Consider the following 13,693-nt stretch of genomic DNA (forward strand, 5'->3'; position numbering starts at 1 on the left):
CTTTAACAGAACTTCCACCATGATCACGAACCTTTGTGCTATAGTCCAGTCCTGATCCACGATGACTTTCTTTTTCTGCTTTTACTCCCGCAACGATACTATGTTGCCTAATCTCAAGAAATTTGGTCAAAAATCAATTTGCAAATTGCAATCCCAGCATTTTTTTTTTTAAAAAAAAAAATTTGTCAGCTTATCATCTAAATTCAGATCAGACGGGTCCTCAATTATTAAACAAAAATTAGATAAGACTTCATTTACCGTCTCAGTCCATTTTTCTATTGAATTTGGTTGCAAATTTATGAGACCCCCTTTATTCATTTCAGATCAACAATCGGTTCGTTCTAATCTCAAACCTAGAGAACTTTGAGCCCTCATAAAGCTCGAAGGTCAGGAGGCCCATTTTCTTTAAACTGCAGGTTCTGTAGGCCCAATTAAGTCTAAGAAGATAATACTGCACAATTCTCTTGACAAGGTTGATACAAGTAAATGAAGATTATTTCTCATACATCAAGAGCCAACTTATGAACAAATTTATTCAGCAACCGGTTTTTCTGGGAACACATCTTTGCCCCGAATACAGAATAGGAATAACAATGTACAATATTATGATTTGAATAGATCTCAATTGGTTGGCAATTGAACCCTTTTCCTGTATTCTGCTAAAGCCCACAATGGATATATATTCCTGTATGCTGCATAGTGTAACATGCAGTTCTTCATGAAAACTCCAGTGATTTCCTGCAAAGATAAAGTAACATGAACAATAAATAAGTACTCCTGTGCAATTTGCTCATATATCTATCCACCGTATCCTCCGTTCTGGATGTGTTACTTTTCCTTCTTGTACTTAAATTTCTGAGGCATATCTACGTATGAACGTGGAATGGAAACTTTGCAGTGCTTTCCAGCCTTACCTGTTGTGGGAAATCTCCATTTTCCATCTGAGAATTGATCAATAGCTTCGCTGCACGGTGGAGCGGCCTAGGGTCTCTATCCGCCTGTCAAAATGAAATATAACAGGTTATTATGGAAAGACGACCCTGGTATTTATTGAAACTGCATCTAACTTTAACAAGAAACCTACTTGTCCAGAATGAATTAGCCCCATCATTGCCCAGGCTGTGTGCACCAAATTTGATTGTTCTCCCTCGAGAGGAACGTATTTCTGTTTATGAGAAAATATGGTTAAAAGACTTGCCACTTAGCGATTTTCCATTTTTTGTATCATGCTATCAGTTTCATATGCATTACCTTTTCAGGGCAGGACCGATAGCTTTCTCCCCAGCCACCATCATTCCTCTGAGATTTCAGGAGAAATTCAACTGCTTTGCGAACAGCTTGGCAATTGTCATATGTCTTCCCTGCTGCTGCAAGTCCTCCAAGAGCAAACCAGGTGCCGTATGTGAAGCACACGCCCCAATTTCCATACCTGTAAATGACTCTTGTGTTAGATGATTGAAATTACGGGAAGCTACATTACCCACAGTTTAGTAGCCTGAAAGAGGATTATACCATGAACCATCAGGCATCTGAACATCTTCAAGATATTTAGAAGCATTGGTAATGAAACTTTCTATCTCTTTCTTGCGATGTCCAGGGTATAGTTTTTTGAACAGAATAAGAGCATGGATTGCTGATGAAGTGCACTCAACATACCTGCACTCGTTATCATGGATCCTGAATGAGCAAAACTAAGGATGCAGAGTTTGCAGGGAGAAAAAGGGGACAGAGAAATCTTACTCATGCTCAACAACAATGTCAGCGAAGAATTCAGTTGGATTGAGCAGCTGCGAAGACAAACACAGAAAAAGAAATCAATTTACTCCTAAAATTTCAAATTTAAACCACTGTTCTGCTCTTCTTATTATCGAGAAGCTACCTCTAGCCATTTTTGCGCCCCTGCAGGCTCCCATGCTGATAAACCACCATTTTTACTCTGTAATTGTGCAATACAAAATTGAGTCATTGACAGCAAAGAATCAACTAATAAATCAGCAACAGAAAAATGACACGCTTCAGTTTTAGTATATGAGAAAGCAAGCAGATGGGTTTACGGGGAAGTAGGCAAGAGCATTATGTTTACCTGTAAGTAGAGCAATATATTGACCGCATCATAGAGTCTTTCTGGCTCCAGTTTTTCACCAACAATTTCAGGAGGCATTGTAGAGAACAGGAGACAACACTGATAATTCAAGTAAGAGTCAAGACCGTTTGATGAGAATCTGGAGTAACTGTATTTCATTTAAATGGTTCGAACTGCAAAGAGGCTTTTGGTTGAGCTAAATACCTTTAATCCTTCAGCTGTACAATCAGAAACTTGCCAGCCGTGATCTTGGTCTGAAAAGGTCCATGATCCCTTAGAGATATGGCGGTGCATGCTTCTAAAGTCACCGGAAGGATTATCCGTCACCTATAACAAGTCAAGGGTCACACGAATAACTAAATTTAATGTCTTAACCATGGTTCAAAGTCGTGGTCGCGGTCACGGTCGCGGCCCGGAACGTTCCACATCGGTCTCGGCATATCGGTCGCGGTCTCGGTGAGACGCAAATTTTAAAGTATTTAATATTCTAAAAATTGTTAATAATATAAAAAAAGTATGCTAAACAAAAATAATAAAAAATGGCAAAAGAAATGGCCGAGTCAATCCGTCACGGTGTAACTCGGCCGATTTCTCGTCTTGACTCGGGATAACTCGGAGTGACTCGGCCGAGTTAATCCGTCGCGGTGACGTCTCGGCCGATTTCTCGGCGAGTCAAGTATCTCGGTATCGTTTCGTCACGGTATCTATCGATAGGGGCCGAGACGGTGACGACTCGGCCGAGACTTCGAACCATGGTCTTAACAGCAGAATGCAAATAAACTGTAAGTAACGCCAAAATCTTATTAAAATTGAAACCTGAGACTTCTTGACAAAATCATGTCCTTTTCGAAGAGTTTCTTCTACTTCTTCAGTTAGATCACTAGCAAGAAGTGCTTGAAGGGCAAAGGCAGTATCCCACTCTTGGCTGCCAAAACTCTGCGTTTCAGTGCAACAGAGATGCTCAGCAAGTGAAATGGTTAATGCTGGAAGAACCAAAGTGATTATAACATTGATTGCAAGCAAAACATGGCATGCATCAGCACCAACAGGATACCTATACAATATCCAGTGGATAATTCAAATCAAAATGCATTCTTGCTAACCTGCATCTTCATTCCATCTTCAGCCACCCATATGTAGTCAGGAATCCTAGCAAGATGTTTTTTGAAGTAATCCCCATTTGGGTCCTCAACCCAACATGCAAGCATGCATAAAACCTAGAAAGTTTAATTATGTATCAGCATATTGTACCAATCATTAACCTGAAACTGAAAGGCCAGACAGTGTCGTGATAATATGGGAGCTATCTCCTTCTAATGTTTGCCGCCTCACCTTCTCAACACATCCAATTGTGATGTACCGACTGTTCTCATCTTCATAATGTATATGTTTCATGGTAGTCTGCAAAGCCCTCTCTCTCAGCTTATTAAAAGGCCAATGAGTCAGAAGAGGCTCAGCACAAATGTAGAGACTGTCCCATATCAAATCTTGGATCAGGGGATGAGGGTAATAGAGGTCCTCCTGCACAAATAGGTTTCAGGGATTAGTTGTAAATTAAAATGGAAGCATTGACAGAAGATTTAAAGTAAGGGAAGAGGACAAAAGAATTGACCACTGCTCTCATAGTTATACCTTTGCACAAACATGTCGTACTTTTCTCCAATCAATTTGATCATATGGTTCAGCATACAACTCTTCTCTCAGCTGTAAAATTAGGGGTGTAATTGGCCCTACGAATCTTTTTCCATATAAATATGACATTGGCATGTAAACCATTCGGCAGTAACACCACATTTTTGCTGCACTCGAGAGAAAACATGTACAAAATGAATTAAGTAGTGAAAGAATACAGAGCAGAAGTGGTTTTAGGAAGAGAAGTAGCGAAAGATAATTGAAAATTGAATGAGCTGAATGTAAACTATACAGTTATCATGTTTCGGGAATTGTTCATGTTGTTCAAGTTCGACTTAATCTGACAATTTGACACGTTTCTTTCTAGTATAGGTTCCTAGAGCAAGTTGCCAGCAAGGCTGGATGAATCTCCTACCAACCGTGCAACTCCGAGTTTAATGTTCAATTTATTTTTCTTGATGACATGTTTGATCAAGTAGAACTGTAGTAGTACACAAACATAAAAGCCATTTTTCAGAAAAGTAGAGCTCCTGATTCCCCGTCCAGCCCCTAACAAAACAAAACCAAGAAGAAGAAGAAAAAGAAACAATCAAGAATTCACTAACCTGGATGCATAGGAAGAGAAGATGGAAGAATCCAAAATTCAGGGGGCATTGGGTTGGTCCCAGACCAGTCAAATAATCCAAGAATCTAGGGCCAATAAAACAGTTCAGAAGAACTTTTTAGTGTCAAAGTAAATGACAAAATTCTTTTGGTGAAAATATAGAATAAAAAAAAAAACTTCTTGGTGATTCAGTATGATCATTGATCATGTAGCTCATACCGAAAGCCAAGTCTTTCCCCAAGAAGGCATTGCTGTGGCGCTACCATGGTCAAGGATCCATTTCCTAGCTCTAGAACAGGCATTGTTCAGACCACCATCAGGTCCTTCACCAAGAATCCGCATGCATATGTAACTTAAAGCTGTGCAGAACATTGTGCTGTGACCCTCAACATGCAATCCCCAGCCACCATCTTCATTCTGCATTTTTAGTTATTAATCGAACCAAAAATTGGCTAAAAGATAGTTTACTAAATTAATTTTTTATGCTTTATCAGCCCAAAAGAAAAAAAAAGAAAAAAGGGGGGGGGGGGGGGGACTATGTACCTGATGACAATAAATGTACCGGAGAATTTCTTTCTGGTGCTCTGCTGGGAAAATTGAGTTAAGATGGCCTGTTATATACAAGCACATGACCTACATTTTGCATTCAAGTAAAAAATGTTAGAAAACTGAGAAATTCTTTTAATTGGGATTTTGAACATTGCTTTGATGCAGAGGGCTCACCAGAGGTGGAAGAAAGAACAAAGGGCCAGCATTCTCCGCGGGCCAATGGCCATCACTAGCCTGCAAGGCAGAGAAGAAGTGAACAGCCCTGCGTAAAGCGACAGTGGCCACCTCGTGGGTAATTTCTTGGCCATCTTCTACTTTCACTTGTGGTATGCTCTGCTTAAAATTCTTCTCTCGTAAAAACTGCCATTAATTAGAGGAGATTAATCACCAAGAAACAGCAATTAGACGGAAATAAACAAAATTCCAAGTCTAGGTTATGATGATAGCTTCTTTACTTGTAAATTGTAATCAATAGTTGGCTTAGCAACGCATAAGGTCAGATTGAAAAGAGAGAGCCAAAATATTCCACTATTTGTAGTACATTTTTAATAGCTAGCATTAGTACGGTCAATTCTCTCTTTGATATTCATAGACGACAAAAGCAGTACATCCCATTTGAAAGCACCCACTGCACTTGGTTTTCAAACATAAATAGGAATTGGAAGCACATCTCAAAATTAATTCACACATGGATAGTGAATAGATGGTCCATGGCCATTTTCTGAAAGTATCAGCCAACCTAATTATTTCCTGCGTGACGATTGTAACCTTGCTTTGTCGATTTCAATCTTTAACTGATGTCGTATTTTGACCATTGCTGTCGGATATTCGCTCGGAACTTTACCAGTCAAAGCCAACTCAAATAAATGTGGATACTAAGGTTGGTAGTGGGCTAAGTCAAGCTCAAAATGTTTACTTTTTTGTTTTGTTAAGAAACATGGAATTAATCAAATTCATACTAAGTATGTCTGAATCATGAATAGATATTGAATAGATATGGATGTAATGGTACTTATATCAGTACATATTATATGCAGGCAAGAAGGAAATCACATTGTTCTTTAAGCTGTAATACTATCTGAGATACTGCATCGTTGCATGCAAATGCAATATACATAATCTAATAATATTTATTAATTTCTACGACAATCTGTTGAACAAAAATTCATTCCACAAAGTCGGCTTTTGGCAAGTTTGAGTTAGGGTGGTCTTGAACGGAGGAAATTTTGATCCACTACAAAACTCTAAATAAATAAATATAGACAAACTCGAAGAGATATAAATCGAGCAATTAAAAACATGCATACTTTGCAATTTAAAGGAGATTCTTAATCTTAAAAAGGAACAAAGTAAAAATTACATGCGTATACATACACACATTAATGACAAATATAGCCGGGCCAAGAAAGGGCCGAGCTTTGTAAGGCCCGAGCTCAGCCCTAATTGACAGTCCTAGGCGCGTAGCATATCTTACGACTTGGCAGCCGCCAAAGCTTAAAAGTTAGAACTTGGAAGCTCGCGGGTTTGTTGAATAGCTATCTCTTTTACTTTCAAGCAGTATTAATTAAAGATTATTTCTTGATTTCTTTTCTTCACCAAGTTCTTTTTTTTTTTTTTTGTCTAACTTTTAGAGAACTGCTAAGTCCTTGTAATGTATACAATTGTATATAATTGAATCGGTGGAAATTAGAAATACGCAACCAAAATGGACTGAAAATGAATCGCTTTACTATGTTTTCCAAAATCTGCAGTGATGCAGCATGACAAGTGTACATTCACGTTTTACCTTTTTTATACTAGTATTCGCAATACTTAAATACTTAGCAAAGAGAGAAAAAAAAAAAAGAGTACTTGGACAGTGGGTAGCCTTCGGCCTTCAGTAAAGAACAAAAAAACAGAATATTAAAAATGTGGAATAGTGGATTTTCTTAGGGGAGTCAAAAAAAAAACCTAGGACGAAATAGAATTAACGTTGTTGAGAAATGAGATAGAAACCTGCATGCGCCAGAGAAGATCAGCGCTGGGCTTAACTTGGTAGCGATTGTTCCAAAACTCAACGCGTGCATTCTCAACTTCTTCCCTTTCTTCAGGGCTTCCGCCGTTCGGGTCGAATTCCCATATCTGCCGGCCAACGAAGTTATTGGTGCTATACAAATAAGGGCTGTTATCACCTTCTGCGACCTTTAGTCTCCACATCTTCTTCTTCTTCTTCTAACAATAAGTACTAGGACTATCTATAGAACACTGCAGAAAATCCACAAGCTGTCCAAATCAGTTCGCTAGCTTCTCAATTTGCCCCAAATGGTCCTTAGGAAAAAAAAAATCATGCAAGTTTAGACATCTCTTGCGCGTGTACGAGCGTGAAAGAAAGCATGCAGTATATACTAGAAAAGCAAGTTCAAGAAACCTACCTCTCGGACTGTAGGTACAAGGCAATAAAGCTAATTAATACAGAAGAGAAGAGAAGAGAAACACAGAGATTTTTTGCTCTGTCCTTTTTTGGTTGGGTTGTGCGGAAGGGATTGACCACGGGGTTTTTTTGGGTTGTTGGAGAAGCACTTTTCTTGCGGAGACAAGAAATGCAAACTCCTCAACTGATGAGTTGAGGATATTTGGTCTGGACGGAATGGTTTGGTTTTGAGTTGTTAGGGTAGTGATGCAGAGTTTGGCCTGGCAATTTATAAGACTGCTAGGCAATTGAGGGGGGCTGGCGGAACTCCACTGATCACTAAAGATACTGCATAATGGCATCTTTAGCATGGAAATTGAGTGCTGATTTGTTGGTCTTTCGTCAGCAACTTAGGAGAGGCCCCTAGGAGTCAAAATATGTTTGTCTTGCATTTGTTATTTAGGACAACAATGGGCATTTTTTTTAATCTTTTTTATTTAATTATATTCTAATATTATTTGAATTTTTTGCTTGTCTTGGGAACACTGGAAGCCGTATGGTATCAAAATGATTCGAAATCTCAACTTTCTCAAGCATAGAAGCGAGTAAAAAGAAGAATTTTTTTTTTTTTTTGGCGAGTACTAATACCATCCTAATTAGTTGGCATTCTTCTAAACGTCTATTAATTTGTTCCCGATTCTGGCTGTAACGCCAACAACTTATCTGTTTGTACTTCGTGACTCAATACAGACACGCCAAGGCATGTACCTATTATCTATATTCGCTTTGGTAAATCAACTTGCCTGATAAATGAATTAAAGATAGGGTAGCTAATAGATTGGAATTTGTTATCAAATTAGTGAATAATGAGTGTGACTGCCCTAATAGATACATTAAAACATACATCTCCGTATAAGATCTATTATATCAGTGTTTTTATGTATCTTTTCAAACTTTGCTATATGAAACTACTAATTAAGTTCATGAATTTAAACGGCGAAATTCATGTATTTGTATTAATATTGGTACCTGTACTTTCGGTCTTGCATCACCGACAGATTGAACATTTAGAAAACTCATTTCTAGCTTTGATCCTTTGAACACACAGTTCAATGAAAGAAATAATGCCAACGGATCTTCCGTCCCACACCCTATGCCATTCTCTGTTCCATTTTTTATTATATTTATATTTCTCCTATATAAATAGCATGTTTTAGTTCTTTTTTATTTCTTTAAGATCCAATAACTATTAATTGAATAATACAAAAAAATTAACAAACTCAAAAAATCAAAATTCATAAAAAATGAGATTTTTTATGAATTTTCTGCTGTATTTTTTAATTTTCTACTATACATATTGCTTTTTTGAAGCTATTGTATTTATTTTTTATTCAATTACTAGTTATTGGATTTTAAGGAAATAAAAAAGAACTAAAACATGATGTTTATATAAGAGAAATAGCAATATAATAAAAAATGGGATAGAAAATGGCATAGGATATGGGACAGACGATCCGTTGCGAGAAATAATCCCTTTCACTAATCTTCTTGTCCCTATTTTATATGTTATCCACCTTTATTAGTTTATATGTTATTAGTTTCATAACAAAATTATTGCGTTGACTTATCAAGCTAAGTTCGTAAAGACTTATTATTGTCTTTATTAGAAGGTCCTTTAAGTTGGGTTTGAATTTATCAGCATGCCAACTGCATTAAGCTAATTATTTTTTTTCATAAAGCATTTAGAATTAAACATGTTTAGGCACATAAATATAACCTGGTTCTACTTTCTACGTTGTGATAGATATATCGCACCCTCAAATTTTGTGTCAGAATTGATGACCAAAAGAGTGAATTAAAGCTAATGAAAGTGGTACTTTAGCAAAGAAGTTCAGAAAGCTAATGAAATACACAACCGAAACGTAGAGTATCGCATACAGAGATATTTGGGGAATAAGTTCAAATCGTCAATCATGTACTCAACTAAAGTCAACATATAGTACTTTTCAAATAGAAGAAATAAATAGAAAAGGAGGAGGAGGAGAAAAGTAAACAGTAGTGAGCATACTTTGACTTCAACATTGACGTGCGAGTTTGTGGACTAATTGAGCAGCTTGATGAGTATTTGATTGGTGGGTAAATCCCGTACCCCCATTTACGATTGGTTGATGATCAGATTCTCACGATTGCCAAAGTTGATTCCCAGAAGCCACACAAAAACTTGTTAATTTCTTTAGTACAGTATTTATTTGGCAGGCTGAGTGGCGTCTGAACTTGAGTGCGTCTCTGAAGTAGCCCACTTCCTTGCCCCACAGTATACGCAGTCAACTGTGCACTTTCGCTAATTATGATTATTATCCCCTCTTATATTTATATATATATTTTTAATTAATTGTATTTTTTTTTAAAAATCTAACGCTCGAAGTATGTCTTAATGAGTATTGAGTAAACACCTTGTAGATAAACCTATGGTTAATAGTTTATAATTGAGTTTTTTTTTTGTTTTAAGCATGAATGAGAAGTCTCGAATTAAAGACTTCTGACTTGTACACTCTTTTCATGTCACTTGACTCATCTTCCTGCGTAATTAAAATTTTTGTTAGTGTAGGTGTGAGATTTTGAATTCAAAATTTCTCATTTACACTTCCTTTTTTTTTTTTTACCATCCAATCCATCACTCTCTTCTCCTCCCATAATTAATTAATGTTGATGACTCTGATAGGACAACAATTTAACGTGAATCTCCAATTAATTCGATACGTTGATGCGAAGGCTTTTCTTACATACAGCTGATAAGTACCTTTTCCTCTGGAGTGTAAATTTATGCATGATTCCTGTGTTATACCTAGTTGTATCGTTGAGCTTCGATGGGATCAATCTTTCACGATTTTCAGCACAGTAAGAAGGAACCACAATAAGTATCCAGATTGTGGAGGTTCCTAAACTTTTTCCTTTAAAAATTCTTTTTTTCATGCTCAGGTAAGTACAAGCCCGATGCAGATACGTGAGTCAACACTCCCAGGCAGGCGCCTGGTTGCGCATAAAAGAAAACAAGTGAAAAAGCAGTTTAGTACTCTGTTAAATCATGTCTTCCACATTTGTATCGTAATTATCTTCTTTTGAAACCTGTTTTTCAATCTCCAACTTTTCAAGAAAAGATTTCGTTTTAGTACCAACTAATTAACTCCAGTTAGGCCAAGGTTTCTCACGTTGGCAATCCGCAAGAGAGTAGTTTTCTTCGCCAAACGCATGCAACTTTTTTCCTCTTGTTGGTAACCGACCAAACGGGTTTTGTCCATTCGCATCCATAAACCTAGTCGGCCATTTTGGACTTCTTTTTCGGCCTTTTTTGGGGGAGGGTTTCCACCCGCAAAGGATCTTCTGTCCCATATTCCGTGCTACTTTTTGTTCTATTTTTTGTTATATTACTATTTCTCCTATATAAAAATCATATTTTAGTTCTTTTTTATTTTCTTAAGATCCAATAACTATTAATTGAGTTATACACAAAATTTAACAAACTCAAAAAATCAAAATGCATAAAAAATGAGATTTTTTATGAATTTTCTGCTGTATTTTCTAATTTCTATTATATATTATTTTTTTGAAGCTGCTGTATTTATTTTTTACTCAATTAATAGTTATTGAATTTTAAAGAAATAAAAAAGAACTAAAACATGATGTTTATATAGGAGAAATAATAATATAATAAAAAGTAGCACAGAATGTGAGACAGAAGATCCGGGGCGCCCTCCACCTTCTGGCATTCTTAATTACCTAATAAACCATTCAGTTATGGGAACCCATTTCCGAACTCTGCCTTTGGCTGTGTCTTCACGCTTGCTTGTTAGTATTATTACAATTACAAACTCCCAAGCTGTAAAGTACAAAAGAGATACTACTACGTCCCATCATCTTGTGGACACATATATGTTCTGCATGATTTTTGGAACCGGTAGTTCATTATTCGATTAGTGCGCTCAATTTCTTCTTGATCTCATTGAACTCTTACTAGGACTGCAAACGAGTCGAGTCGAGTCGAACTTTGAGCTAATCGAGTCGAGTCTCGACTGAATTTTATCAAACTCGAGCTCAACGAGCCGACAATTTTCAAGCCCGAGCTCGAAAAAAATAAAAAATAATTATTTTATTTTTAAAAAATAAATAAAATAATATTTTTTTCTTAATAAATAATAAAATATTAAGGATATATACGTAATTTTACTATAAAAATAAAAAACATATATATAATATACGTATTTTTATTATTAAATAAAAATATATATATATATATTCAAGCTCGCGAGCTAACGAGCTTAATATTCTGAGCTCGAGCTTGACTCGAGCCGCTCGCGAGCGGTTCGATTCGTTTGCAGCCCTAACTCTTACCAAAGAAGATTATCTCACCACGTGAATAGTGCAGTGGCGTCTGATGCGTAAGAAAATTAGTATAAGTAACCAAGCAAGAAAATGACAAATGTTGATTACTTGTTGGATATGATCAATAATTAAGTATAACATGTCTTACAAAAGAAGAATTTGTTTCTTGTTATCTGGCCGCATGAATAATGCACAGTGTCAAAATATTAAAGAAGTACGTATGGTCACAATTACAGTCTAGTTACAAAAAAATGCCTCTAAATCACGATATTTTTAGACGATAGACACAAATAAAAGAATACTTAAAATAAAGGAGATGCACTTATTCATTAGTTTGTTTTTGTCGTTTAAATCATTTGTTCCTTAGTCTAGAAATTTTTTTCTTACAGTTAGTCAAGCAACCAAACGAGAAATTTCGTGTTTGATTAGATAGTACACAGGAATGAAATTAATGTCTTACCCAACCCAATTTATTTTCCCAACATGATAATGATATCTGGCTTTTCATATAATTATGGGCACCTCAGATCTTTTGCCTCAATTAACTACTGCGGAATTCTTTATTAAAACAAGAAAGAAGAACCACGAAATTCTCGCTCTGGTCTGGCCTGCTAATGTTAAGCTCCAAGTCTCCAACTATGACAAATTAAGCTTAAATGTTACAGCTTAGTTGCATTTGGATTGCCATTTTCTACTCTTTCTGTACTAAAATATACCGTAGCAAATTGATATATATAAAATAAAAAGGTGATTTAAAAATATGATCACAGGAAACGTAAAAATTTTCTTCAAAAAATTTCAATCCAAACGAGACTGGCAATTTAATGATTGCTAGTCTTTTGGCTGAAGATAAGAGTATTTTAATGTCTGGCAAACCAAAATATTTCAAATAACAGGCTTTAAATTAACTAAAATTGTCGCTCTGACGCCACCTGCTAATGTTGAGTTCCAATTCTCCAACTGAGGACTGACTGATTAAGCTAAAACTTTCACATGTGGAGTGCCAATTATGGATTGTTTTATTTAATTGTCTCTTGCTCAGGTTTAAACTTCCATCTTCAACATCCGGCAGAGTAAATAAGTATGCCAAATTTCAGATTCCTCAGTCAATGCACCAAATTGATAGGGACTGCTGCTAAGCGGTCCTTTCCCTACCAGACTTTATGGTAGTCGTCTTGTTCAAACTTCAAAGCTGGCTAGTCCTCTGACTTGAAAAATATCGGCACCCAAAACCCCGAAAAAAAAAAAAATCATTTTCTCACATAAGTTTGAGCAGGAGGACAGAGTGTGGTTTTTGTCCGAAGGTGCACATTACACCAGCCCAGTGGGAAATCGACAAGTGTCCTTTGGAAACTGTCCCTCAAAACTGTCCATCGACCGAGTGATGGTAACATGCTTGACAAACGGGGAGTCGGGCCCAGTTCACAAAGGAGTACATTTTGGAGCCCGTCAAAGAGCTCCACCCATAAGCCTCAGCCTGGATCGATTTAGGCCCAACTACAATTGAAATTCGCATGGCGTAGCGCGCGCAGCTCTTAAACACCTAACTTACGTGATGGAGGCATTAACCAGATGCATTTGAAATTCTACTTTTAATCATTCGCTTTTCTTCCTTTCCTCTTTGTAAGGTTTTTAGAGCTTCCCATTAAACTGAAAAAAAAAAAAAAAAATTGAGTGAATTCAGCTCCAGTTGTTATCATATGCCAAAAATATACCTCTCCGGAATCCTTCCCACCTAGTAACCCAATCCAATGCTTCTTGTATTGACAGTAAAATTTGAACACACAACTTTCTTCTTTCTTTCACTTGTCTACCTTACACAACTGGGCCTATTGAAAAATCGACGGGTATTGAAACACCGTCGGACTAGATGGGTGCGTAATCGTGTTCTAGCTTATTCTAAAGGGCATGGCCCAACTGGATCTATTAAAAAATCGACGAAAACTGGACTATCATCAGATCAGACGAATGCTGCACTATACATCTATGTGAATTTAAACCACTTAAAATGGCAAGAAACATGTAATGATAAGTGATAGTCCTTCTTTGTTTGTGT

At 36.7% G+C, this 13,693-nt stretch overlaps 1 protein-coding gene across 3 annotated transcripts; it reads right to left on the reverse strand.

The window, feature by feature from the left end:
• Positions 1 to 503: 503 nt before the first annotated feature.
• Positions 504 to 7,497, reverse strand: LOC113759348 (beta-Amyrin Synthase 2). Of its 3 annotated transcripts, none has more exons than XM_027302062.1 (19): positions 7,280 to 7,497; positions 6,864 to 7,112; positions 5,043 to 5,228; positions 4,863 to 4,952; positions 4,539 to 4,736; positions 4,321 to 4,405; positions 3,716 to 3,882; positions 3,416 to 3,604; positions 3,187 to 3,300; positions 2,900 to 3,019; positions 2,288 to 2,410; positions 2,084 to 2,182; positions 1,880 to 1,936; positions 1,741 to 1,787; positions 1,513 to 1,656; positions 1,252 to 1,429; positions 1,085 to 1,165; positions 915 to 998; positions 504 to 738 (listed from the first exon to the last, which is right to left on the reverse strand). In XM_027302062.1, the coding sequence occupies exons 2-19, from the start codon at positions 7,062 to 7,064 to the stop codon at positions 622 to 624; spliced, it is 2,280 nt and encodes a 759-aa protein (XP_027157863.1). In that variant the 5' UTR covers positions 7,065 to 7,112; positions 7,280 to 7,497; the 3' UTR covers positions 504 to 621. The 3 variants fall into 3 exon arrangements, with proteins under 3 accessions (XP_027157863.1, XP_027157745.1, XP_027157806.1); XM_027301944.1 differs by having other exon boundaries at positions 6,864 to 7,175; XM_027302005.1 differs by lacking the exon at positions 7,280 to 7,497 and having other exon boundaries at positions 6,864 to 7,185.
• Positions 7,498 to 13,693: the final 6,196 nt, after the last annotated feature.

This window comes from Coffea eugenioides, chromosome 1 (genome assembly GCF_003713205.1).
Source record: "Coffea eugenioides isolate CCC68of chromosome 1, Ceug_1.0, whole genome shotgun sequence".
In the NCBI taxonomy this organism is placed as follows: Eukaryota; Viridiplantae; Streptophyta; class Magnoliopsida; order Gentianales; family Rubiaceae; genus Coffea; species Coffea eugenioides.

Coding starts and splice junctions, on each gene's coding strand:
- LOC113759348 (XM_027302062.1), bottom strand. CDS start 7,064: ATGTGGAGACTAAAGGTCGCAGAAGGTGATAACAGCCCTTATTTGTAT. Junction 3,301..3,415: donor CAATTGGATGTGTTGAGAAG/GTGAGGCGGCAA, acceptor TAAACTTTCTAG/GTTTTATGCATGCTTGCATG. Junction 3,020..3,186: donor AAGATGGAATGAAGATGCAG/GTTAGCAAGAAT, acceptor ACTGAAACGCAG/AGTTTTGGCAGCCAAGAGTG.